Below are 26,885 nucleotides of genomic sequence, written 5' to 3'. Positions count from 1 at the left end.
TCTGTGGTTTAACCCACAACGCCACCCACATCCCTTTGCATAAATAATGTTCTGTAATGTGCCAGATTCACAAATGGTGCAGTCTGTGAGTGTACCCAGGGGAGTGCGGGGGGGGGGGACATTGCCCCCCTAAATCAAGTAAATAAATAAAAATACTTAACTATCTGACCAATCGCATCAAGGATAGCTTGGTTCTCCCCCCCACCAAACAAAACTCCTACCCCCCCCCCAACATAAATCCAGGCTATGCCCATGGTGCAGTCCCTACACAGAAGTTAAGCCTCACTGAATTCAATGGGACGTACTCAGATACAAGCATTTATTATTGTATGACAGCCTAAGTGAGGCTGCTAAGTGAATAATTGTTGGTGGCAATAATGTGGAACAGCAAATAAGCTATTAGCATGATAAATAAGAGAATAGAAAATAAAGGATGATTCCCCACCCAATAAACACATAGGACACACCTAATGAACCCTGTCAGCAGAAGCCCTGTGCAAGAACGTCTACTTGTGCAATGGGACTTCCCTCCTCTTTTCTCCCCCACTGCCCCAAATTGGCTCGCGTGGGTGTGGGTGTGGAGAACGCTTAGAACAGCTTGCAGGGAAAATGGGGATTGTTCCATCTGGCAAGCTGATACGCTTGTGCAGACATAATGTTTGTAATAGCACTACATTGAATTCCATCCATAACCAGGAGGCTATAGATGCTTTCAACCAAGTTTTATTCAGACCAGATCCATTAAAATTAATGGGACTAATTTAGTCATGTTTATTAATTTCAGTGGGCCTGATGTGAGTAAAATGTAATTGAATGCCAACCTATGCACACGGGGGTATATGCAACTATTACAAGAATAAAAAAAACTTTTAATGTATCAATAAAAACCAAAGTATCTTGGAAAATAAGCAGTAACTGTCCAGATACTTTGTCATTCGTAAAGATTACAAATACAAAACCTTGCACTTTTAACTGAAGCAGTTAATGAATGCTAATGTACAAGTATGGCTCAACTGCTGAATTATCCAATTAATTCTGAGATTATGGCTTTGCGTTTGTTAATAATGCTTGCTGACCAGGGCTGTGTTGATTAGTTCATCTCGCCCATTAATTGTGCAAGAGCTTTGCACAGAGAAGCACAAACAGTTTATTGTCTTTCACAGCTCTCTGGATCAAGGCCAGTCTTTTCCCAGGGTTCCCAGACAAGAGCCTCTGTCAGACATGGAGAACTTCACTCACTCGTTGTCATTAGACCCATTCTTGGCAAAAGCAGCAAGAGATACATCTACTGATGTGATTAAAAGCACTGTGAAGGACTTTGCCGATGACTACCTCAACAGGGCTGCTATTTTCAATAGTATGGATGAAATAGTGACTGAAGTGGCCCATGCAGCTTTGCCAAAACTAGTGAGTAATATACTGGCCACCTCTCTCCCACATCTCCTCCTTCCTGCTCCCTGTGCAAAAGGAAATAAATGCAGAATTTCTCTGATGGTACTGTTTTACTGCTGGCTTAGATCCAAGAGGCACAACAAGAATTGGAGCAAGAGGAACTGCTGGATGGGATCATCTTGTGTGTTGTTGAGGAGGAAGCCAACGCCTTAGTTCAGACTGTCCTTGATGAATATCATTCTGAAATGTTTAAACTGCAAAAGAGAGAGGTAAGCCTAGAACTTGTGCTCTGAGAATTTAAAAAGTACCTTGTCGGCTCAGAGCAAAGGTCTGTGTATTCCACCATCCTGTTTCTTACCTTTGGGAAGCCAGAAACAGGATATGAAGACAACTGATGCCCTCCAGTTTGTCTCCAGCCGAAAGTTACACTGCATGGAACACGGATTGTCCATTTTGCTGTCATGGATAATAATCATTTATTGACCTGCATTAATTTAATCATAAGCGATTACAATTATATCATAACGGCCAAACTATTCTATCAGTTAAGCTAGCTGCGCTTAAGAGAAACCATGAAATAGACAACTGGAACTTTTTATATTTTTTGATGCTATTGAACTATTGGGGGGTCTATATTCTAGATTATATTTTATATATTTGCATACCACTTAGTACTTAAGACAAGCTTTTTACAAAACAACAACATGTATATAAATTGCAAATAGTGGCTTTGAGATGTATGTTGCAATAGAAAACAGAAGTACCATACTATGCAATTAAAATAATAAAGCCCCAAAAGACAAAAACATATCAGCTCCCAATATTGCCAACCAGCACAGCTGTAACATAGGAGTTGACTGGAGGGCACCAGCTTGGTGAAGGCTGCAGTATGGTATAGAGGTTAGACTAGGACCTATGAAATCCAGGTTCAAATCCCTACTCAGCCATCTAAGTCACTTGGCAACCTTGAGCCAGTTACGATCTCTCAGTTTAACCTACACCACAGGAACATTGTAAGAATAAAATGGGGACAAGGAAGAAATCCGTTTACACGGCCTTAGGCACCCTGGAGGAAGGGTGAGATAATGTATCAGAAGGTAAAATAAAGTAAGTTGGAGGAGGGCAGAAGTTTGGGTCTCTGTGACAAAGCCCAGGATGCTCAGATTTGCCATTCAAAGAGGAAATTTAGCAAGTGACTCCTGGTGGTTTTCTGGATATGCACAGTCCCCTTCACCCGCCATTGAACTTTTTCTCCTTCCACTGCCATTTTCAAATTTTATATTAATTGCCATTAATAAAATGAACTTCATTACTTCTAATCATCCCACAAGAGCAGCGAGGGTTGCACGCTCCCTCCACTTGATGCACTGAAATGAGTTTGCCTCTCTCACCACCACTCTTCACTGTCTGTTCAGTGCCATTTCTCTTTGAGATTCATCTCACTATTAAGGCACATTCAGTCTGGACTCTGTCCTTCACATTCTAATTACTTGGAGAAAGAAATAAAAAAGAAAGAAAAGATTGCTGTTATTGTCAGGCACAATGCAGAGACCTGTCTTCATTTATTTGCATATCAGGCAGGAGCACGTCAACCTCCCCTCTTCTGCCAAGGTAATCTTCCACAAACAAGCATCTCTGCATGTACGTCAGCAAGGAGCTACACAAAATCACAATGCACTCTTCCTTATTAGAAACCAAATCCATTACAATGCATGCCAAGTTCCCTACAACACGACAGGGTGTAATCTATAAATCATATGCCACAAGTATTTATGCCACCTGTCAGTTCTTATCCTTTAGTACCCAAGCAAAGCATTTTTCCTTTTACTGATTCTCAGCATCAAAGTGGCATTTTAAGACCTCTTTTGAAAAACAACAGCAACCACGAAGCATATCAAAACTCACCCTTTGGCCAGGCAGAGGTGTGAAGGTGAGGCATATTTCATAGCCACCCTATTCGAGATATGAACATGGCATCAAGAAAACTCTGATTTTGTACTGGAATACATTATTATTAAAGGAAGGGCTTATTCATACTTTCCAGGCACAGGTCAGTGCTTTCCCCATGAAAACATGCTCTTTAAAGCTGAATTGGAGCAAACACCAATTTGGGTTTTCTACGGATTGCTGTTTGCCTTGATTGAGCTTTAAAGAGTGGGTTTTTGTGGGGACAACTCCAGAGCAAAAGGGCACTTGGACATGGAGCTTTAAATCACGGACGGTGCCTGGAAAGAGCGGAGGAAAGGGAAGTGTGGATAAGCCTTATCTATAAAATCTATATATAGTGTTTCCTAAAAGAAAATACTTCTTCATGATCTGATCCAGGAGGGCTGTACTTGTGTTATTACAAGTTAACAATTTAGTACAATTGACTTCACTTGAATATTTTGCTCTTTTGGAATATGTTAGGAAGGTTGTGGCAAAAATAAAAGGGCAAGTAAAAGCAAGAAACACACAGCAGCAGTATAAACAGGTAGGAATAAAATAATCAGGAAGTAACTACTGATGAAGGGGGTATCCTGATTCTTGAAACTTAACACAGGTTTTTTGTTGACTTCTTAGACTGCAACAGAAATTGCTTGAGATACCTCAAACTTCTTCATAAAACCGGAAGGTCTAATAAAACTTGGTGTTTTTTTTTTTTTAAAGAAAGAAGAGAAATCACACTTTGTGACATTTTTCAAGTTCAGTGCTGCTTGGCACAATCCTGATTAAGGAAATCAGCAGTGCAGCCTCCAGAGACAATATTTCTCTGACCCTAAGGTCACCATACTTGAGGACAAAAAAGCTTTGGGGGATGGATAAAATATGAGGCTGCTGAATTAAAGCACATTAACAATTTGACCCTGCACTATATGATCTGCCATGGATCATTATCTCTTAAAATGTCAGAATATTTATACACTTTTAGATTGTCCATGAGAGGTAAGCCGAATCATTCCAAATCTGTCATGCACTTGCTCTCACTTGAAGAAATTGGTTGTAATGCAGCAAGTTAAGTATGTGTAACCATCACAGTTAAATGCCATGTCACAGTTCAGTGTCTCATTAATACTAAAATACTTGTTATTCCCACTGATCTTGGTTGGATTTAGAGGCATCCAGTTTTTGCTGGATTGAACCTCTTATCTGAACTTTAGCTGGACACTGCTGCCACTTCCATAGGGGAATTGGTTTACCCCTTAAGTGGGCTGTGCTACATGTAGAGTTTGGGAATATATGTTCTTTCATTAATTCTCAGGAAGCAGATGTATTTATTTATTAATAAGATTTCTTGCCCATATTTCACTACAGTGGTACCTCGCAAGACGAATGCCTTGCAAGACGAAAAACGCGCAAGACGAAAGAGTTTTCCGTTTTTTTAGTTGTTCTGCAAGACGAATTTCCCTATGGGCTTGCTTCGCAAGACGAAACGTCTTGCGAGTTCTTGTGAGTTTGTTTCCTTTTTCTTAAAGCCGCTAAGCCGTTAATAGCCGCTAAGCCGCTAATAGCCGTGCTTCGCAAGATGAAAAAACCGCAAGACGAAGAGACTCGCGGAACGGATTAATTTCGTCTTGCGAGGCACCACTGTATAAGGTCCCAGGGCAGATTACAACAATATCATTTCAAGTATAAAAAAGATAAAACTGTTGCAAGAATAAAAACAAATAAAAACATATTTCATTATTGATCTTTTTAAAAAGAGAAAAAATGCTTGTGAAAGCATTGAAACCAGGCTGGGTAGACTGGGTAGAAGCTTGCTTTGTTTGCACACCTATAAGGGCAGCCACTGGAACTCTCTCTCCTTGAACGCAATGAGAAACCTTAAGAAGCAGCTGCTGAAGAATGTTTTCTTTTTCTTTTAGAAATGTAATGGGGGTGTCTGTTTCTGTCTCCTCCCCTCCCAGGTTGCTGTGCTTGCCGCTAAACAACTTATTGATATATTTGTCCTGGAGCGTGTGATAGGGAAGATGAGTTTGCAGGGCCCAAGGTTTTCTGGGAAGGAGCACTCAAGCGCGATTTTAGATAGTGAGTATTGAACGGCTGGGGAGGGAGGGGAATGCCTGTAACTTTGGGGAAAGACATAATATCTTGGATTTATTTAACACCGGGGATCTAAGAAGCCTTTTGCAAACACTAAAGGGCTGGCGGAGATGTGAGCTTTGATTACTTTTCCAAGGAAGGTTACCGTGGCATGAACAATGCTTGTCTGGCTTAAATATGACAGATACTAGGCATACCTACATTGCAGATTTAAAGTACCCTTAATATTCAGATGGTCAGGTGCATCTGCCACCAAGTGCAGGAGTCAGCCTTTGCATGTTACAACAAATGAGTAATAGCATGGTGAAAGTGGAATCCTGTAGGCAGCAGCTTCTGCATGCCACTCACTGGCCATGATCTGGGAGTCAGACGGAGCTGAAGAGTCAGATAGACCCTGCATGCTCAGACATTCTTCCTAGAACAAAATTCACAGATTATTTTTTTGGGGGGGGTATTTTTTTTTAATATCTAAAATATCTGCAATATATGCAGTAAACAGCATTTTGGCAAGGCCAGTAAAAATTCTCAAAGAGGCTCTACACATTCATAAATTGTTGTAGCTCACTGGCAGCCAGTGCAATGCTTTCAGGTCTGGTGGTAACAAATAGTCACATTCGGCTGCTCCCCTTACCAACGTAGCAGTTGCATTCTGCATGAGCTGCAGCCTCTGGACCATCTTCAAGGGCAGCCGTACATAGTGCATCACAGTAGACCAAACAGGAAGTCATCAGAGCATGGACAACTGGCAGGAACAGCTATAGCTACCCATAGTGCTACACTAATGCACAGTGCTATTTTTCTAAAAAAGGAAGTGCTGGAACTCACAATGAACACCTCCCTTGTCCTCTTATAATGGCAATGGCGTCCACCCAAGAGGTGCCAGAACTGAGTTCCGGTGAGTTCCGGTTGAAAAGAAGCCCTGCCCATACAGCTGTAGTGTCCTACCAACATTTCTCAAGTGGATATCAATTATCCCTCAATAAAATCCTTGCACACCAGTTTTATGGGGATATAGCCACATTGTTGTTCTGGCTGATTTTTCTAGGGGCAGGAAGGATACAGTGCTATTTGGTGGGGGGAAAGCTAGATCAGGACCTGTTACGGCAGGGCAGTGGCTTGATTGGAATCCTGATTAGAATTGCCTTCCCCACAACTGTTTTTTGCATTGGGAGGAAAGTGCCCATTGGCACCTCACATTGCAAAAACAGGCACTCAGGTGAGGAGGGATTCCAAGTGGGAAGATGGCAAGGAGAAAGAGTTAAAGCTGTTTCCCCCCTCACCCCCCCAATGCCAGAGTCCCAGCCTGGCTCCTCTCTGCCCCCTGCTATTTCAGGTTTGTTTGTTTTTAATCTATGGCCTTTTAAACTGTGTGTTACTAGTAACTTTGTTACTGTGCTGTGTATTTGTGTGTTTTTCTATTGCAAACTGCCCTGTGATCCTCGGATGAAGAGTGGTATAGATATTTAATTAATAAATAATAATAAATATAAATAAGAGAGAATTCCAAGCTCACCAGGGCAAACCACATGACAAATGCCATGTCCAGTTTGGCCCTCAATCTTCCTTGCCTACCTTTTTCTTTCTAGATTTTATGTTCGATATTCTCCTTAAGCAGTTATTTAGCATTCAGCAGCAGCAGCGAGTTACCTCTGAAAACATCCCCCTGGGAGATTTCCATCTGAAAGCTTTTACCGAGGTGGTAAGTAGGCTCATATTTTAAAATGTTGATTGTTTTGGCTGCCTTTTATCTTTCCTGTACTGCAGTGTCCAGAGGAGCTTCCACCTCCAGCCTCCACCTCTACCTGAGCAGGCTCAGAGCTAATTAAGGGGAAAGGGTCAGATGTAACACACACACACACACACACACACACAGAGAGAGAGAGAGAGAGAGAGAGAGAGGGAGAGATTAGTTGAGAACTACTTCATCATGTGCTGCTGGATTCCCCCTCCTTTGCTAATCATAGATTATTGCTCCTCCTAATATCTCTTTCCCTATTAAGTATTCTGTTTAACCTTCACAGTGCTGAAGTTAAGTCAAATACTCCAGTGCAGTAGTTGTCCTAAGTGCCTCAATGCAGCAATTGCCCTAAGTACATAGTGGTAGTGGGCTCCTTACACTCACAGAACAGCAGCTTTGCGTTCACAGGATCATATGTATCTGAGATGGAGGATAAATCGAGGTCTTTGCCTTCCAAACACATAGGCTGGTACAGAATGCTGCTGTATGTATCATAAGTAAAACTATATTTAAAAAAGGCTTCCTCAAGGCAAGTGAGGAAATCCCATTTAAGTATGTGAACTTTACTTCCAAATGAATATGTAGATCTTTCTCAATACTTCCTACCTGATCATTTTTAACTGGAGATGGAACAGATGAACAAAGTGGCCAAGTTCTGAGGTGGTATAATAGACTGCACCACTTCAGCCTGCAGAATGGGGTGTTGCATTGTCGATTGCTCCCTGTAAGTAGAAAACTAGCTCAACAGGGAACAGTCTGATCTAGAATCTTCCTTCCTGGTATGCTACCTTTTCATTAAAAGTGAGCATTTACACAGGAGGTTGCAAAAGTGGCATTCCACACCAGTAGTTTGAAATGGTACACTACCTCTTCATTCTTTTTCATGTGTAATCCAGGACAAAACTTGCTTACTCCCTATTGGCAGCTTGCTTCTCTGCAGCTAGATAAGGCCAAAGGCCTATCTAATCCAGCATCTTGTTCTCATGGTGGTCAGCTAGATGCCTGTGGGCAGCACCAGATTTAAGGTGGTACGGGAGGTTGCCCTGCACACAGTGGCGTAGCGTGGGGGGTGCAGGGGGGGCCGGCCGCACCGGGCGCAACATCTGGGGTTAGGGCAAATCCACAGGTTAGGGGGCGCAAATCCACAGGTTAGGGGGCGCAAATCCACGGGTTAGGGGGCGCAAATTACTTGCCTTGCCCCGGGTGCTGACAACCCACGCTACGCCACTGCCTGCACAGGGCACTAGGCTGAGGGAGTGCAAAATTGAGAAGATCCTTTTGGGGTGCAATTTTTTTTTTGCTTTGCACAGCGCACCATATCATGAAAGATTACCAAAGTCTGCCTCTGTTGTGGGAAACTTGCAAGCAAGATTTGAGAGCAACAGAACTCTCCCAACTTCTGTCCCCAGCAGCTGTTTCACAATACTGCCTTCAACGGTGGAGACAGATCATAGCCTTATCCTCCAAGAATTTGTCTAATCCTCTTTAAAAGCTATCCGAGTTGGTGGTCATCACTACAGCTTGTGGGAGCAAATTCCAGTTTAACTATGCACGGTGTGAAGAATTATTTTCTTCTGCCTGTCCTGAACTATCCTATCAGCCTTAGGGCGCTTAAGCTAAAATGGGCTCCCCCTCTGCACTGCAAACCTAATCCTTTGTGTCCAGTTGTCACTGAATGCATAGACAACTGTGTTCCTTCAGTTGTTCCAACAACCTTTTAAATATAATCTGTTCACAACATGTTCTGACAGTCTGGTTGCAGATCGTAACAGTCTTGTAATGCAGAAATCTAGAACCACTGGGTTTAGCTTATTTTTACAGAATAAGTTTTACAGAATAGATAGTTACAGAATAACTATTATCAGATAGTTCCTAGGAGTTAGAGCACACATTTTCAGGGTTTCCACCCCTGAATTATTATTCTTTGTTTCCTTGTTGTATTAAACACAACTTCCATTATCCTCAGTAGATTCTTGCTTACCTTTAGCCACACATCAAACGTAGAGTTACCAGAAGGTGAATGGTGCAATTATTCTAGACCAAAGGCTGGTATATGATTTATTTATAAGCCTTATGAAAGTTGAAAAGTACCATTCTTGAGTCCTGAATATGAAAATCCTATAGCCACAGGAAGCATGTCTGTCCTGATACGTCCTTGAATGACCTTTCAAATGCCCATTGCCTCTGGAGGCGCTTTGCCCTCCTAATTTGACGGAATTGCTGTTTTTCAAGAAGTCATTGTTGTTTACCTTTGTACATTCCCCAGATCAGATGGACTACTGACTCTTAAGGGTTGTATATCATTATTAGAGGGGAAAACATTGTGATGTTGAAATCATTGCAAACCAGAGATTTGTAAACCAAATTTTCCAGCAGATGGCAGCAGAGTAAGCAAGTTTTAAACTCTACTTTGTACTGCAAGGAGTCTTAAAAATAGATCTTAAAATGTGAAAGATTGGCAGGGCACATGGTTTGTGTTTCTTCAGGCTCTGGCACATTCTTTTGACTCTAATCTGATGGGATATTGCTTTGTCTCAAATTACTCATGTGGCTGCCACTTCTTTTATTATGAAAACAGCAATGTGGTTCACATCAAATCAGATCTCTCATTTCATATTATTATTTTTTAAAAAAACAGAGCATGAAGCCTTTGTGCTGTAACCTGACTTGTGTAAAGGCCTCAATTTAAAGGAAGTGTTAAGCTTGTTTCTTTCCTTGGATCAGCTCCCGCCCTCACTTTTTCCTTTTCATCTAAATTTTGGGACGCCTCTCTTGTGTATTTCAGGCTTTAGATGTTATCTTGACAGAGCTGAATAAAGTGGTGGACGAGGACATGGAAGATCTGCTGGAATATGAAAAGAAAGCTCAGGTAGAAAGGAATCTGTGGCTGGGGGGTAGTTTTATTTATTTTGGGGGACAGACAACTATATCCATATTAATGCTCAATGCAAAAACAACAGAATGTAAGCACTAGAATTCTCCTAAATCAGATCATAGGTCCATTGTGTCTAGTATCCATTTTCTTCAGTGGCTAGCCAGATTCTTCTGGGAAGAACATAAGCAGACCATGAGTGCAACAACTCTCTTTTGCCATTTGTCCCCCACCTCTGGCAATTGCTGTTTTAAGGTTCTGAACGTGAAGGTTCCATTTAGCTATCATGGTCAATATCCATTAATAGACTTATAAATACATTTGTCTAATCATTTGCTGCCCACCACTACATCTTGTGGCAGTAGCTGCAAATTGCATTACGGTAATTATTTCCATTAGGTAAAGGCTAAAGGGACCCCTGACCATTAGGTCCAGTCGTGACCGACTCTGGGGTTGCAGCGCTCATCTCACTTTACTGGCTGAGGGAGCCGGCGTACAGCTTCCAGGTCATGTGGCCACCATGACTAAGCCACTTCTGGCAAACCAGAGCAGCACACGGAAACGCCGTTTACCTTCCCGCCAGAGTGGTACCTATTTATCTACTTGCACTTTGATGTGCTTTCAAACTGCTAGGTTGGCAGGAGCAGGGACCGAGCAACGGGAAATTACCCTGTCGCGGGGATTTGAACCACCGACCTTCTGATCGGCAAGCCCTAGGCTCTGTGGTTTAACCCACAGCGCCACCCGCGTCCCAGTTATTTCCATTAGTGTCTAGTAAATTTTGCATTATGTGAAGGATTTTTCTTCATGTGGTGTTTTGTAGATTTTGCATTCAATTAGCTACATGTATTTCCCCATCCCCCATAGAGGTATGTGATTGCGTCTTAAGCCTCCTAAGCTCATGGCCATCACCACAAATTGTGGCAGGAAGCTTCATAAAATTAACTTATGTGTATAGAGACGGTCCAGCTTTTTGCTATTCATATATGTGGGTGGAGTACAAGTGTCTGTCATAGACCTGGAGCTGTTTAATCCCCTTGGCTGTAGATACCAACTGTTTCCAGAGTCTCATTTCAGGAGCTTATCATGCCAAAGAGTCCAGTTTCTGACATCTGATTGACTTGGGGCATTTGAGAGGTATGACTACCCTTGATGAGGAAGCTTCACAGTGCACAGAGAGGCTGGATTGCCTGTGCAAGCCCCAGAATGTCACTCCCCACCATGGTATCTGAGTACCTGGGCTGCTTATTGAAAGCTGCCTGGATTAACTCAATATGATTGACTTAAGAACATTCAACTCTTATTTTCTAAGTGTGTGCTTACTATTGTTCCCTTGCACCAGCAAAGAGCAGAAGGCAAGACTCCTTATACCTGACCCATCCGCCAACTCAGGGGCTCTATACGGCCTTCCCAATCACAGCGGTGCAGTGTTAGAATCGTTATTCCTTTCTGTGCCTGAATAGGCCTTTGAGGCCTGAGCAGAGGCTGTCTGAGGTGGCTTTCTGGGTTATCAATGCCTGCTAGCCAAAATAGCTGTGTTCCACCTCCACTCTCAGAGGCAGTATGCCTCTGAACACCAGTTGGTGGGTATCACAGGTGGATGGAATGCCACTGTACTCAGGTTGTGCTTGTGGACTTCCCAAAGGCATCCAGTTGGCTGTGAGAACAGGATGCTAGATTAGATGGACCATTGGACTGATCCCGAAGGTCTCTACTCATGTTCTTACATCAGCTTTGGGCTATTCGTTTTTTTAAAGCCCTGTACTAAGTATGCCAAAAGATGCCCTCTTTTGCAGATGACTGGAGGCATTTTGTTCTACTGCATCTAGTCCAATGAACCTATTAAAACTAGGATTTGCACTATTAACAGAATATCTCTCCCTTAACAAGAATGATATTCTGCTCTCATAGAGGAACTTGCTACATAATTGACTGAGGTACATGCTTAACTCACTCTGTATGATATATTTCATTTAAAGGGTATTTAACAGAAACAGAAGAGAGGAAAAGAGCACCTGAATAATGTAAGGCCTTTTTATATGCTTATGTTTCATTTCAGAGTAATGTATGTGAGTGTAACACTATTTTATATTTATATTGATTCCCCATGTGATGCAATAACAAACAGGAAATGAGCATATCTGAACACAAAGTTTTATTAAGAATAAACCATGTTTAAATTATTTGGCTGAATGTATAACAAAAAGGGACAGAGTTTGAATTGGGCTGGGGGTGGGGGAGGGAAGACATCCCAGCTGTCCAAAGCTCTTTTGTGACCTATTTACTGAGTTCAGTGATAACATGTGAGCATAATTAAAGGGATAGGATCTCAGGCTGAAACACTAGAAGCTGTTATCAATCCTTGCCTCTTTAAATGTCATGGCTTCTCCAGGAATCCTGGGAATTGCAGTTCGATGAGGTGTCGAGAATTCTCCCCTAGAGATCCTTACACACTTCACAAAAAAAATAACTCACAGGTTTCTGTTTTAAACCAATGTAAATTTGTTATGTCCACACTGTATCGAAACCTCTGATAAACTTGGTGGTAGGTTGCACCACAGACTTTTCTCTTGATGGATTTGTTTCTATGGCAAAGTGTTATGTCTGAATGTTCTCCAGCATATCCATAGAAGCCCCACATTCAAAACAAGGTTTCCAAAAGCAAGTTGCCTGTTGTCTCATCTTAAAGCTATTTGAACAAATATATCAAGAGTAAGAGGAGTGGTCAGAACTCAAAAAAAGAAGAAATGCTTTTTCATATGACCAAAAGCTTGCTCATTTAAACTGGATGTGTGAGTGGCGATGATGGCAGCTGCAACAAAAACTGGGATGGCTTCCCACATGCCAACCACTCTATGGTGACATTTTCAAGGTACCTGTAGATTGCCCCCATCTATTGCTTCTCTTAGCCCTGTTGTATGAATGGAGAACTTCAATTGGATGTTCTATGAAGAAATTAACAATGGTTAATTTCTCTTGTGCATGCAAGACTCACAGCAACCACATAAAAAAGAAAATGAACAAACAAATGGCTAGAGCCTGAACTAAATCACAATGATGGAGGGCCTCCAAAATAGGAGCCTACAGGGAGCAATTCATAGATTTCAGGGCACCAATTCCATGACTACCTACAGCCCATTTTCCTTTTCTTCCAAGATCAAGTAGTGATCAAAGAGGCAAAATACTTTCCTCCAAAATTTAAACAGGGAGAGAGAGTGGGGATTGTCCTAAAAATGAAGACAAAGAGGGAGAAACACAGTTGACTATTTGCTACGCATCATGTTGGACACATCCCTGATGTTTAGAAGAGTGCAGTGCCCTGTTAATTTTTTCCAGCTTTCTTTAGGATTAAGACCATTAAAAGCAGGCCAACAACTCCAGTGCAGCAACGGACAAAGTGTTGTCGTAGATGGCGATGACTGTTGTCAGTGCAGGTTGCAGGTTTAGGGTTGCATGCGCGTATCCTACAGGGACTTAGAAGGGTTAAAGTAAATTACAGTACTTTAAGTAGAAGCTGAAGATTAATTATTATGTTGGAATCGGTTTACAGAGAATACACCATAACGATATCTGGGTAACAATGAGGGGAAGCAGCCTGGCTTGAGGTCCACTTGATGAGCTGGTTGCTATAGAGAGAAGAAGAAGAAGAGAGAGAACTCATGAGCCACATTTTAAAGAGGCAGAGCCTGCATTTCTTGTACTGGTTTTGATTTTCTTAGTAGCCCTGGGATATAGCTAGTGAGATCTCGACGGTACAATAAATTATACTGTGGCTGCAAATATATACTAAATTAAACCAGTTAGATTAATTGATTTAAATTAAACAAGGACCTCCCAATGAATCAGGGAACAATTTTAAGAGGTTTTTTTTTTTTTTTTTTTTTATAAAAAAAAGAGGGCTTATAAAAACTGGAGATATCACAGCACCTTCAGAGGCATTCTTGTCCTCTTACAGTAAGAGAATGCTTCTTCTAAGATGATGCCTGCTACACTATACCAGGCCTATCTAAAAATAAAAGAAAGTGTGCTTCAGAAATACAACTTTCCCCCATGTGCAGTTCGTTTGTTCAATCAATCAACTAAAACTCCTATGATTAATCAACTAAGCTGGCCCGGACTGACTCTCCATACATATTCATATAGGAAGGAGTGACATGTGGTCCATAAAGTATGTCACAAATTTTAGGGGGAGGAGGGTAAGTAGGGAAGGTCAGTGGTCAGCAACAGAGCACATACTTTTCATGGAGAAGGCTTTCATTTTAACCACCGAGGAGCCCAGTGCTATTTGTCTAGAAAACAAGGTGCTGGAACACACCATGAATGCCTCCCTTGCTATCTTAGAATGGCAATAGCACCCACCTGAGAGGGCTGGAACTGAGTTCTGGTGAGCTCTGACAAAAAAAAAAGCCCTGGAGGAGCTACTGCTGAAGTAGACTGTACTAAATAGATGGACTAATGGTCTGTAGTATGAAGGCTGTTCATATGTTCATTTCAAAGTTACAACAGCCAGAATAGTAAAATATTTCAAAGGAAAGGGATGTCAGTTTTTGTAAGTGGGCAGTTTTTGGCATTAAAGGGAGGCCTTGCTTCCAAACCTTCCTAAGAGAATAACTTGTGGAATGCCTGGATACGTCACCTCGGCAGCTCTTGCCATCTTCCTGCAAGGTCCCTGTTACGCAGCTGCATAGAGGCCCATCCATCTGGCTTGTACATATCTGTTCACAGCCTCCATTGTCTTCACACCAGTCTAAACCTAAAACACAAGATGTAAAAAATGAAAGTGGAATATTTCCAATTAGGAGGAATGGTCGGGGTCACAGTGACACTGTGAAGTTACCATTGCTTCATATTAAAACTGATTTTTACACAGTGATGCTGGTTTATGGCTACTCAGGCTCTGAACCCTTCTACCTTCAGTGCTCAAAACTTTTTCCTGCTACCTTGGGGACCAGAGAGATTATTAACAAAGGCAGAATTTCCTGTCTTTGCAACATGCTGAATCCCACCACTGTAGCCATGGAGTAAAGTAAACTCATCATCCTTCAGGAAATTGAAGAAATGCCAGACTTACGCTTCCTCCTGATTGGCCCCACAGAGATGATTTGCTCATTGAGCTCTTTGGTATAGTCATTGGCCCTCCTGGCATTCTGAGGACAGTTCTGACCAAACAAGGAGAGAAGATTGCTGTAAGTGTGTGCACTCTAGAAATCCACCTAGAAATCGCGGTAAAGACTTAGAGCAGGTGTGGCCCACCAGATGTTGTTGGGCTCCATGTCCATCATCCAGGGATGATGGTAGTCCAACAACATCTGGAGAGCACAGGTAATCTTCCTGGGGATTCCAGAGTTTAGGGGTGACTACTGAGATATCCATAATGCACCACCATCCCTCAAAATGCATTCATTTCCCCATCTACACAGATGCTACTGCTGTGGGTTTCCTGCATTAGTTGGGGGTTTGGACTAGATGACTTCTGAGGTCATTTCCAACTCCATGATTCTGTCCCAGGGCACTTTGAGTAGAGTCTCTCCTGCAGACCATAACCACCGAGGTGAGCTTATATAAGATGGTCAATGACCCCTGCGTAGAGTCTAAGCTATGCAAATCTACCGGGCCAGGATATAACGCTCCATGCCACCTACTATTTTGCAAGGGTATCTTTCTGAGTCGCAAAGTGAAACGGCACAGTGGAGGTGAACCTCATCGTAATCACCGATGAACTTGAAGACAGTGACGTGAAAGCGGCAAGTCAGTGAAACTCCGTTTTCTTCAATCCCAATTGTGTTGTCCTTTATATTCTGGCACCTACAACACACACACAAAAAAAGTCCCAGCTCTCAACACAGCTGTGAGGAATCTCTGGAATTTCCAAAACCGAGGAAGGAAAAAGGGTGTCACTTACCCTTCTTCAATGATGAAGTATCTGAGCTTGTCATTGCTGTCTCGGGAAGGTGTTGCATAACATTTATTCAGCATTAGGATGAGATGGGTGGAATCTGCCCCAAGGACGAAGACGCCAACATACAGCACGTCACGGGTGGTCAGCACCACTTCACCTTGCCGGTAGGGATGCTTGTAGGACGAGTTTTTGTACAGTGCCATCTTGGTTGTGAAACTGCCTTCTTGTGTAGGCACTGTCAGATTAATCACACTGAAAAGGAGAGTTATAAAACTTAACGAAGAGTGAATAGAGAAAATATCCTGGAGAAACCATGGAGCAAGTTTGCTGAGTCAGAGAAGCAAGTTTAAATCTGCCTCAGGTGCCTATTTATTTATTAATTATATTTTGCCCTTTCAAGTATATTATCAGGATGGATTACAATAAAATGCTAAAACACCATAAAGTGATGAATGCACTGAAATAAGCTGTAAACAGCAATTCAGCTACCTCATTCTTCAGACAAATAGCATGGATTATGACGCACTGTTCTTTTTCCTAATTATTTTATGGTGTTGCTTATGCATACATGAGAACTTTCAAACATTAGGCATCAGAGGCCTCTACAGGAGGGACAATATCTTTTGCAGTCCCAGGTACAAACATATGAGCATCAAAGAGTGATCAGAGCAGTACTAACTGGGCTGGTTCACATCCTATGCTAGTGTAAATTTTTGCAAACATAGGGGACACACCATGGGTCTCCGGTCACAAAAACCACATAATGGGTGTATGCCTGGAGCTCATGAATTGGATAATAATAATAATAATAATAATAATAATAATAATAATAATAATAATAATATATTTATAACCCGCACATCTGGCTGAGTTTCCCCAGCCACTCTGGGCAGCTCCCAATCAAGTGTTAAAAACAATACAGCATTAAATATTAAAAACTTCCATAAACAGGGCTGCCTTCAGATGTCTTTTAAAAATAGGATAGCTGCTTATTTCCTTGACATCTGATGGGAGGGCGTTCCGCAGGGTGGGCACCACTACCAAGAAGGCCCTCTGTCTGGTTCCCTGTAACCTCACTTCTCGCAAAGAGGGAACCGCCAGAAGGCCCTTGGCACTGGATCTCAGTGTCCGGGCTAAATGGTGGGGGTGGAGACACTCTTTCAGGTACACAGGACCGAGGCCGTTTAGGGCTTTAAAGGTCAGCACCAACACTTTGAATTGTGCTCAGAAACGTACTGGGAGCCAATGCAGATCTCTCAGGACTGGTATTATATGGTCCCGGCAGCCACTCCCAGTCACCAGCCTAGCTGCCGCATTCTGGATTAGTTGTAGTTTCCGGGTCACCTTCAAAGGTAGCCCCACGTAGAGTGCATTGCAGCAGTCCAAGTGGGAGATAACTAGAGCATGCACCACTCTGGCGAGACAGTCTGCAGACAGGTAGGGTCTCAGCCTGAATACCAAATGGAGCTGGTAGACAGCTGCCCTGGACACAGAATTACCAGTAATCTGTGCCTCCATGGACAGCTGTGAGTCCAAAATGACTCCCAGGCTGTGCACCTGGTCCTTCAGGGACACAGTTACCCTATTCATGACCAGAAAGTCCCCCACACCCGCCCGCCCCCTGCCCCCCCCCAAATAGTACAGTGGTACCTCGGGTTACAGACGCTTCAGGTTATAGATGCTTCAGGTTACAGACTCCGCAAACTGAGAAATAATACCCCGGGTTAAGAATTTTGCTTCAGGATGAGAACAGAAATTGTGTGGTGGCGGCACGGCAGCAGTAGGAGGCCCCATTAGCTAAAGTGGCACCTCAGGTTAAGAACAGTTTCAGGTTAAGAACGGACCTCCACAATGAATTAAGTTCTTAACCCAAGGTGCCACTGTGCTTCTGTCTTGTCAGGATTCAACCTCAATCTGTTAGCTGCCATCCATCCTCCAACCGCCTCCAGGCACTCATATAGGACATTCACCACCCTCACTGGTTCTGATTTAAAAGAGAGGTAGAGCTGGGTGTCATCTGCACACTGATGAACACCCAGCCCAAACCCCATGATGAACTCTCCCACCGGCTTCATTCAAATATTAAAAAGCATGGGGGAGAGGACAGAACCCTGAGGCACCCCACAAGTGAGAGCCATGGGGTCTGAACACTCAACCCCCAACACCACTTTCTGGACATGGCCCAGGAGAAAGAGCAGAAGCACTGTATAACAGTGCCCCCAGCTCCCAGCCCCTCTAGATGGTCCAGAAGGATGTTATGGTCGATGGTGTCAAAGGCCGCTGAGAGATCCAGCAGAACTAGGAAACAGCTCTCACCTTTGTCCCTAGCCCGCTGGAGATCATTGACCAGCGCGACCAAGGCAGTCCCATGGTGAGGCCTGAATCCCGATTGGAAGGGATCCAAATGGTCCACATCCTCCAGGCGTGCTTGGAGTTGTTCAGCAACCACCCGCTCAATCACCTTGCCCAAGAATGGTAGATTTGAGACTGGGAGATAGTTGGTCATATTGGCCGGGTCTAAAGATGTTTTTTTAAGAAGCGGTTGAATGACCGCTTCTTTCAGCAGGTCTGGGAAGGCTCCCTCGCAGAGGGAAGCATTCACCACCCCGCAGAGCCCTTCCCGGCTCACTTTTATTAGCCAGGATGGGCAAGGATCAAGGAGACATGTGGTCGGTTTCACTCGGTCAAGCAGCCTATCCACATCCTCAGAGGTAACAGATTGGAATTTATCCCATGTAAAACGACTAGACATGACTCCAGCACTCTCCCGCCCCAGCCCTGCTCCCACGGTGGAGTCTACCTCCTTCCGAATCTGAGCGACTTTATCTGCAAAAAACTTTGCAAAAGCATTGCAGGAGATATTGGGGTCCCTACCAGGCCCTGGTGACGAAGGTGGTTCTGATAGATTGTGAACCACCTGAAAGAGTCTCCTGCTGCTGTTTTCTGCAGATGCAATAGAGGCGGTGAAGAAGGTCCTCTTCACCGTCGCTATCACCACTTGGTAGGCTCAACGTTGAGCTCTAGCCCATGTCCTGTCTGATTCAGAATGAGTTTTCCGCCACTGGCGCTCTAGCCGTCTCAATGATTGCATTTATGCCAATTTTCAGACAGTGCTCTCATGAACTCAGACACAGGAATGACATCAGCATTGAAAGAAAGTAAGAAAGTCAAACTCAATATAACATGTGAATTGACTCCATATATTCCTGTGGGTGTCTCCTCAGAGGATCCTGTACCCTTCCAAATAAAGTCAATGAGAGCAGGGACTTTATCTCTCCCACCCAAATGACCTCTCTACATGTACAAAGGAAGCAGGTGTTTCTATTACCTGAGCATTGGTCTCACAACAGAATCCAAAGAAATTTTGATGTCAAGCTCATAAGCACAGGAGAATTCAACATTGATAGTTCGGTCCCGAGTGATAATGTTTCCAGTGTTGTTTGCACTTTCGATCCAGACTGTGTTTTTGTACATGATGTGGGTGCTGTTGGACTGCGCAGAGGGGAAAAAATGTGGGGGTGGGGGAGATACACATAGAAGGATTAAAGGCCTCTCAAATGTGCAGATGCCCACTCGACACTTGTATTATTCTCTTTAATAGTATCCAAAGCCATAATCTGTGCTTTAGACTTAACAGCAATATGTGTCTACTCAGTAGTAACTTGTATTGAGTTCAGTGGAACTTACTCTAAACTGGGAGTATACAGAATTGCAGTCTAAATTTTCTTGCTTAAGTTGAGTGAAATGGAGGGAACCATCCAACAGAAGACTAACCCAAAAGAAGCTACCTTGAGTGAAGAATCTCTTTATGTGGTCTGAGGATAGTCTGAGAAGAATGGAAGTCTGGCAAGTTGAGGAATCAATTAAAAAGTAGATGATCAGTTGACAAAACCTTCTTGAATTTGTGGATAGCCCTAAGTAAAATTTCAGGATTACTTATAATAAATTAAAATTATGATAAAAGTCTATTATATATCATAAGCTTCCTAAGGGCAGGACCTGTCTGTCGTGGATTGGTTGGATACAGAGGAATAGTAGGAGGAACCAGTTGGGGAACCAACAATGGAGGAAGGCTCAGAGCTCAAGGAATGGAGGCGGGACAATGATGAGTGATCAGAGGGAGAATAGAGGGAAGAGGAGATGTTGGGAGCTGAGGAAGTAACAGGACCAAGAAGCAGAGATGGGTCAGGCTGTTGAAGAGTCGTGGGGGTCTCCCCCTCCTTGTCTGGGAGATTAGCTCCCCTACCTGCTTGCCTCCCAGAACCAGAAGAGGCATTAAAAGGGCAGAGAAGAGTTTGGCGACACACAAACACAGTCTCAGATTGCTTGGGAAGCACCCTGGAGAGCAGGAGACTTAGGCAGCTGTGGGGGGCAGGGACCTTCACTCTCAGCAACTGCTTCATGGGGGCAAAACCTACTGGAGATGAGTTGCTGTGTTCATTAGGCCCGACACTCATGTGCAGATCATGGGTTTTGTTAATAAAGAGTTAACTCCAACTTGCACAGTGTGATATACTGCTGCTGGCTCTCCTGACATGGCTTAATTTTTTTGCTTATGAAACTCTGTAAAGTACCATATACACCAGTGGTGCTGTATGTATGTAACATTCAAAATGCATTTGATGATGTTTTGATGGCAGGGATGTAAAACCTCTAGTGACACAAGCCCAAAACAATCAATGAGCTGAAGAAGAGTGTCATGAGAATAGGAGCAAATCCAGAGTTCCTCAAACATTCTGACCTGCACTATGTTTCCACAGTTGCCCTTGGTGTTATTTATCTGAAAGGAGATGAAATCCTCTCCTTCAATGCCAGGACAGTGGCGGTCATTGATGCGCACCCCTTCTCTTTCAAAGCCCAGCTGAAACAGCTTGCACTTTGAGATGGACACCTCCATCTGGGCAGCTTTGCAGGTCACCTCAGCATCCAGGATGTCTTGCGTGTCTGCAATGAAAAAGAAAAGGAGTGGGGAGCTGTGTGCAGATAAGGGCTAGCCAATTGGTAAATGGATTTCTATCACATTTACTAGTCAAAATACCATTTAAAGGCCACAACACGGTTGAAAATAGAAGTAAAGGACGTGAACATTAACAATTCATTTCAATCAAAGCCTTAGTCCTGATGGCCAGCTGATTTCCTCCCCTATTATTTATGCAAGACTGAGGAAGTCAGATTAATTGTAAGATTAATTCATTAAGATGGAAGTGCATGGTGCCTAGGAATGACTGTTTGCATATATTAATGGCTTATCTAGTGTAAAGCTAGTCTAATATTTATATGCAGGTGATAGGTGCAGTTGTACAAAACTGCAGTGTGGTGTCAGCAGTATGCAGATAACATCCAGCTCTATTTTAAGTTTTACATCAGCTTCTGGTGCAGCACTCAATCCTTAGAGAGTACAAGTTGGAAATAAATCTCAAGAAGATGGTGATTTTGATGGATTGCAAGCCAAATGTGGGAGGTCTAGGAGTCTGTCCAGTTCTGGGTAAATTACACCTGCTTAGAAGGATACTCCTTGACCTTGTTTTGTTTCTTGAGTTTCAGGTGACAAATGGATTTAACCATTTTAATTGAATCTTAATCATTGTTTAATTGAATCTTAACCATTGTTAGCCATGCAGTCAGGCCATACAATAATCTCTCATGTTGATTACTACAAAAGCTGTTTTGTATATCCTTTTAAATTTGGAGATGGTATTTGATTTGTCACCAAGGAAGGTTTTTTTTGCCCATTCATGTGTTCTTATGTGATCTCCCAAAATACACCTGGCATTCTACCAGGACCAGAAGTCTTAAGTCAGACTCTCTGATGGGGATGCAGAGTAAATCCCCTTCCCTCCTCAATTCAGGTTTGATGGACAGTTCCAAGTGATATTTTCCAGGGCTGGCGAGCTGAGGCTACAAGCAATTGACATTCACAGACAGCAAGGAAGATAGCTGTGCAAAATTGATTTTTAATGGTGTTAGGATTTTTTTAAATAAAAAAAACCCCTATGTATTTGTATGGAAATCAGTTGAAGCCTCGGGACTCAGGGCAAGTAGAAAACAAGGCTGGATGAAGCAATGGAAAATTCTGCCACAGGAAACAATCCAGTGCTGAGACCCAAGGGAGAAAAATGAGATGAAATAATGTGATGAAATAATGGGCCATTTTTATGTTCCCGTGGACTGACTCACCACTAAGGTAACTTGGCATTGCACAAACTACAATTGTTTGAACTAGAACAAAATGTATCTTAGCTGAAGAGCAATTCAGTTTCTGTGACAATATGAAACTTCCACCCCGTCCGAACAAATTCCATTCAAATCATTAATTTCTGTCATCTTAGTCCTACGATCGTTCTGTAACATCCTTGTTTCTAAGAGCATGGACAGTATTCCAGAAACAAAAACTGAGCATCGCCACACCTACAAAAGTGATGTCTGATGCTTCCTAAACTAGGGGTGGAAAAGATGGGAGATATAAGGGAAAAACCCAAGATTCCTTAAGACTACACATACTTGGTATTATTTGCGAAGAGAAAAACTCAAGGCTGCATCCAATGTTCTCCATCCACGAGTTAAAAAGTTAAAAAAGCAAGAGTTAAAAAGTTGAGCAACAAAGGAATCCAATGCAGCGCCTGCAATTGTGGAAGCTGTTTGTGAAACAGCCAACCCTTGTTGTCCGATATCTGATTTTTTTGTGCAATCTGTTTCTTAACCATCTTTGGAAAATGTACTTTGTTTTTCTTTGCACAACAGTTTTCTGGCAGTGCAACAAATACACTGCTAGGTGACTTTAACTTAACACTGCATTGCATACAACAGTCAGCCAACATGAAAACCAGATCTACAACCTCAACAAACCTTGAAATTACGAGCACCAAGAGTGACACCACAAGTTACTCGCTGGACGGTAGCAAACTTTCTTCTAAACTTGGGGTAGCCAATATGATGCCTACCGAATGCTAAGCTCTCTTCAGCCCAGCCACCATGGCTGATGGTGAGGGATGATAGGAGTTGTAAATCAACAACATCTAGAGAGCAACATATAGAGAGACTACCAATGTCCTAAACTAAGGGATGGGAGGGAGGGAGAAAGCTGGACTGTTCTTAAAGGGACAGTGCACTGTTAATTCACTGCCTGGATCATATATGTGAAGGACACAGTGATACATGCAGAAGATCATGCTAGAGGCTCAATGCTGGTTGTGACTGTCTAGTAAAGTTTTAATGCCCCAGAGTGGCTGGGGAAACCCAGCTAGATGGGTGGGGAAAGAATGAATGAATGAATGAATGAATGAATAATTGAAATTGACATTTCACATCCCCTGGATAGTATCCATGATACAGGCACACTGCCTGCATAAGTGGGGAATCTATGAAAACACATGGAGTTGGGGGCTGCAGGTTTTAGGCAAGCCTACAGTAAGTCGGTGGCGCTGTGGGTTAAACCACAGAGCCTAGGACTTGCCGATCAGAAGGTTGGCAGTTTGAATCCCTGTGATGGGATGAGCTCCCATTGCTCGGTCCCAGCTCCTGCCAACCTAGTAGTTCAAAAGCACATCAAAGTGCAAGTAGATAAATAGGTACCGCTCGGGCGGGAAGGTAAACGGCATTTCTGCGCATTGCTCTGGTTTGCCTGAAGCGGCTTTGTCATGCTGGCCACATGACCCGGAAGCTGTACGCCAGCTCCCTTGGCCAATAAAGCGAGATGAGCGCCACAACCCCAGAGTCGGTCACGACTGGACCTAACGGTCAGGGGTCCCTTTACCTTTACCTTACAGTAAGTAGAGAATGCTTGCTGTGTGGATCATCTATGAATGCATTTATTCTCCCTTTGTAACAGGGATGTGTTAGAGATGCTTCTCCAGTCACCCCTTGGCAGCTTCAACACAGCCACTGGTAACTCACTGTTTCCATAGGGTGGTGGTTCTATGCAGCCACACAGCTCTCCTCCATTCTCTACTTCACAAGTTCTGTTGGGACAATCTGCCCCCACACAGGGGTCTTCAACCACTCCTGCTAAAAAGGAAAAAGGAGGGGAAACAAAGAAGGACAACCAATTTATTTTAAGACCAGTTGCATGAGCTGCTGCTGATCATTTACACACAAAGTGCTAACACAAGAGAAGACCTTCCCCCTAGCTAGGGAACCAGCATACCTGGGCCTTTTTTCCTATGTTAACCAGCCTTTGTTGGGGAGATGTGAATTAATCTAAGGTGCAATCAATCATTTGTCATAATCAAGGGAATTATGTTAGGTCTTTATATTCACCGTTGCAATTATGAAGTTCAAGAATACTATCCAGAAGGGATCTCTAAGCTTGGATGGCAAGGAACACAGTGAATCAACTGGCTGTAATGCAGGGCTGCATCCAACTAACTTCTACTCAGAGCAGTCCCATTGAAATCAATGAATCTATGTAGGCTATGCTATTAGCTTCAGTGGTTCCACTCCAAGTATTTGGCTACAATTCATATATTTCAGAGTCTAAGATCTAATGTGTTTGGGATTTTTAATTTTTTTTACAATGCCTATCGCTTCCCTGAAATAAAAAGTTAGCACCCAAGACTGTTACATGCTGAAAGTGTTGCCTAGATAGCCCTTTATTGTACTCCCGATAAATCTGCAATAACGTAGCTGGTCAACAGCAGGATCTAACATGCCAAATGTGCCCTTGAACGGCTGTTTTATTGACTTAGGGAAGCCCACTGTGACAAAGTTTGAGAAATTCTCAGTAGGAAGATGGAACTAATCCTAGCTCGCTTACAGCAATTTTCCTTCTCAATCCATTCTGTGCTGAGAATTCCAAAGGAGCGGCAGGCCTCCCCATAGGCTGCCAGAGAGCCACAGAGCTGGTACTTCTTCTGGTTGTAGCAGCCGTCCAGAAAGCAGGATTCATAGAAGGGCATTGGGTCCAGCAGCCCGTAACAAGGCTGAAAGAAGCCTTTCATGTCAGTAAGCTTGAGGCAGTAGCTGTCGCTCTGCAGGACCTGGATCTGCACGTTGTCGCAGGTGGCAGCGTACTGAGCGTATTGAAGCTCATTGCAGCTGGAATCACAAAAACCACAAAAGACTGCAGAATACTGAAGATGTGGAAAGGTGTACAAGAAGCATGGGGAAGAGCACAGTGGTGGAAGCTGTATCAGGAAACCATGTCTGTGTGCAATGAGGCACTAGGGCTAGAGTATGGAACATATTTCTAGGCAGTGAGTAGTCTCCATGCAAGAGAGTAGCTCCACTCACCCAGACTGGCCATTGGCTTTTCTCAACAGGAGGAACTATAAAAAGCCTTCCTAGATGGGCTTGGACTTTGCTTGAGCAATAATAGTTTCTGCTGGCTGAGGCTTGTTCCCTGACTTGGCCTCCTCACCTATGACTCCTGGCATGATTCCTAGCTCCCACTTGCTTATGACCCAGTTCTGGCACATGAATGCGTGTTGCATGAAGAAGCTGCATCTCCTGGCCCCTGAAAGAACCAAAGCCCACCCTGTCTTATCTTTCAATAAATAGACATTGTCCCGGCCTTTTAAGATTTTCACTGCAACCAGAAATAGTCTACTTGTTTTTATATAATATATAAAGAGACAAATGCAAATTGGGATTCTGCAGTCTCCGAACTCTTGTCCTGGCTTTTGCAGCAGGCTCAGGAAATGAGTATTTGTCCTTTCCTTCACCTAGAGCGAGGGTGGGGAACCTCAGGCCCCCAGGGGACTGAATGCAGCCTGCCGGGAATCTTTTATTGTAGTAGTAGTAGTAGTAGTAGTAGTAGTAGTAGTTATCCTGTTTTCCCCTGATGGGACTCAAGACAGCTTACAAATAAAAACAAGAATTGCTAAAACATAGAAAAAACTATCACTGAAAAACAATTAGACACTGATAGTATCTAAACTATATACATATCTAAAATCTGTTTAAAACACAGCAGTAATTACAACAAGCACCAGCCCTTTAATTAAAAGCAGTTGATTCCCCAAAGCCTGTAGGAACAGTAATGTCTTTGCCTGCTGGCAGAAGGACAGCAAGGAGGGAGCCAGTCTAGCTTCTCTAGAGAGGGTGCTCCAAAATCTGGGAGCTGCTACTAAGAAGGCCCTCTCCTGCATCCCCACCAAGCACGCTTGGGAGGGTGCTGAGACTAAGAGAAGGGAATCCCCTGAAGATCTCAAAACCTGAGCAGGGTTGTATGAGGGAATACAGTATTTCAGACAGCTCGAACCTAAGCCATGTAGGGATTTATAGGTGATAACTAGCGCTTTGAGTTGTGCCTGGAAACAGACCACCAGTAGCCTGCGCAGTTCCTCTAGCAAGGGAGTCTATGCTCCCTATGATCAGCTCCGGTCAACAATCTGGCTGCAGCTCTTTTGAGGCAGTTGTGGTTTTTGAGCACATAGTGTGTGTTACAGCAATCCAAATGGGATGTCACTAAGGCATGGGATGTAACTGTGCCACTGTGGCCAAATCAGACATCTCAAGGAATGGGTGCAGCTGGTGCATTAGCTTTCACTGTGCAAATGCACTCCTGGCCATTCATGTTCAGGGCTGAGTCCAGGACCATCCCTAAACTGCGAACCTGTGTCTTCAGGGGAAGTGTTACCCCATCCAGCACAGGCTGAATCCCTATTCCCTGTTCTGCCTGGCCACTGACCAAGAGCACCTCTATCTTGCCTGAATTAAACTACAATTTGTTCACCCTCATCCAGTCCATTACTGATGACAGACGCTGGTTTAGAACCGAGACAGCTTCCTTGGCTCTAGGTGGAAAGGAGAAATAGAACTGAGGTGGAATCTACACACATAGAAAAAAATGTTGTGAAAATGCTTTAAAAAAAGTTTTGAGGAAAAAAAAATAATACATTGACTTTGCCATAGCTCACTTTCGCCACCTAGTGTCACATTTGTATATTGCACTTTACAACACACTTAAAACGTTTTATTTGTAGCTGTATAGCTGAGTCCTGAGTGTCATCAGCATACTGGTG

General features: G+C 43.2%; 2 protein-coding genes across 4 annotated transcripts in view; one reads left to right on the top strand and one right to left on the bottom strand.

Annotated features, from left to right (window-relative positions):
• LOC309331123 (uncharacterized protein) overlaps window positions 1-26,885 on the top strand; it is a 43,874-nt gene that overhangs the window by 7,772 nt on the left and 9,217 nt on the right. The window contains exons 5-11 of one of the 3 annotated variants that reach the window (XM_081843183.1): window positions 1,164-1,407; window positions 1,518-1,661; window positions 5,280-5,400; window positions 7,002-7,114; window positions 9,939-10,022; window positions 12,005-12,049; window positions 21,774-21,898. In XM_081843183.1, coding sequence (XP_081699309.1) covers window positions 1,164-1,407; window positions 1,518-1,661; window positions 5,280-5,400; window positions 7,002-7,114; window positions 9,939-10,022; window positions 12,005-12,013 — 715 coding nt within the window. In that variant the 3' untranslated portion in view covers window positions 12,014-12,049; window positions 21,774-21,898. Of the gene's footprint in view, window positions 1-1,163; window positions 1,408-1,517; window positions 1,662-5,279; window positions 5,401-7,001; window positions 7,115-9,938; window positions 10,023-12,004; window positions 12,209-21,773; window positions 21,899-26,885 lie in introns of those variants that run through there. The other 2 variants (XM_081843182.1, XM_081843181.1) reach the window with 2 other exon arrangements.
• TECTA (tectorin alpha) overlaps window positions 12,363-26,885 on the bottom strand; it is an 81,098-nt gene continuing 66,575 nt past the window's right edge. The window contains exons 15-23 of the mRNA XM_081843238.1: window positions 24,677-24,957; window positions 23,818-23,928; window positions 20,666-20,868; window positions 19,253-19,416; window positions 15,928-16,176; window positions 15,668-15,830; window positions 15,097-15,184; window positions 14,662-14,778; window positions 12,363-13,651 (exon numbers count right to left, since the gene is read on the bottom strand). Coding sequence (XP_081699364.1) covers window positions 13,554-13,651; window positions 14,662-14,778; window positions 15,097-15,184; window positions 15,668-15,830; window positions 15,928-16,176; window positions 19,253-19,416; window positions 20,666-20,868; window positions 23,818-23,928; window positions 24,677-24,957 — 1,474 coding nt within the window. The 3' untranslated portion in view covers window positions 12,363-13,553. The remainder of the gene's footprint in view (window positions 13,652-14,661; window positions 14,779-15,096; window positions 15,185-15,667; window positions 15,831-15,927; window positions 16,177-19,252; window positions 19,417-20,665; window positions 20,869-23,817; window positions 23,929-24,676; window positions 24,958-26,885) is intronic.

This window comes from Podarcis erhardii (genome assembly GCF_964252035.2).
Source record: "Podarcis erhardii genome assembly, chromosome: 16".
NCBI classification, from domain to species: Eukaryota; Metazoa; Chordata; class Lepidosauria; order Squamata; family Lacertidae; genus Podarcis; species Podarcis erhardii.
The sequence above is the reverse complement of the archived record's forward strand: the minus strand, read 5'-3'. Positions and strand labels throughout refer to the sequence as shown.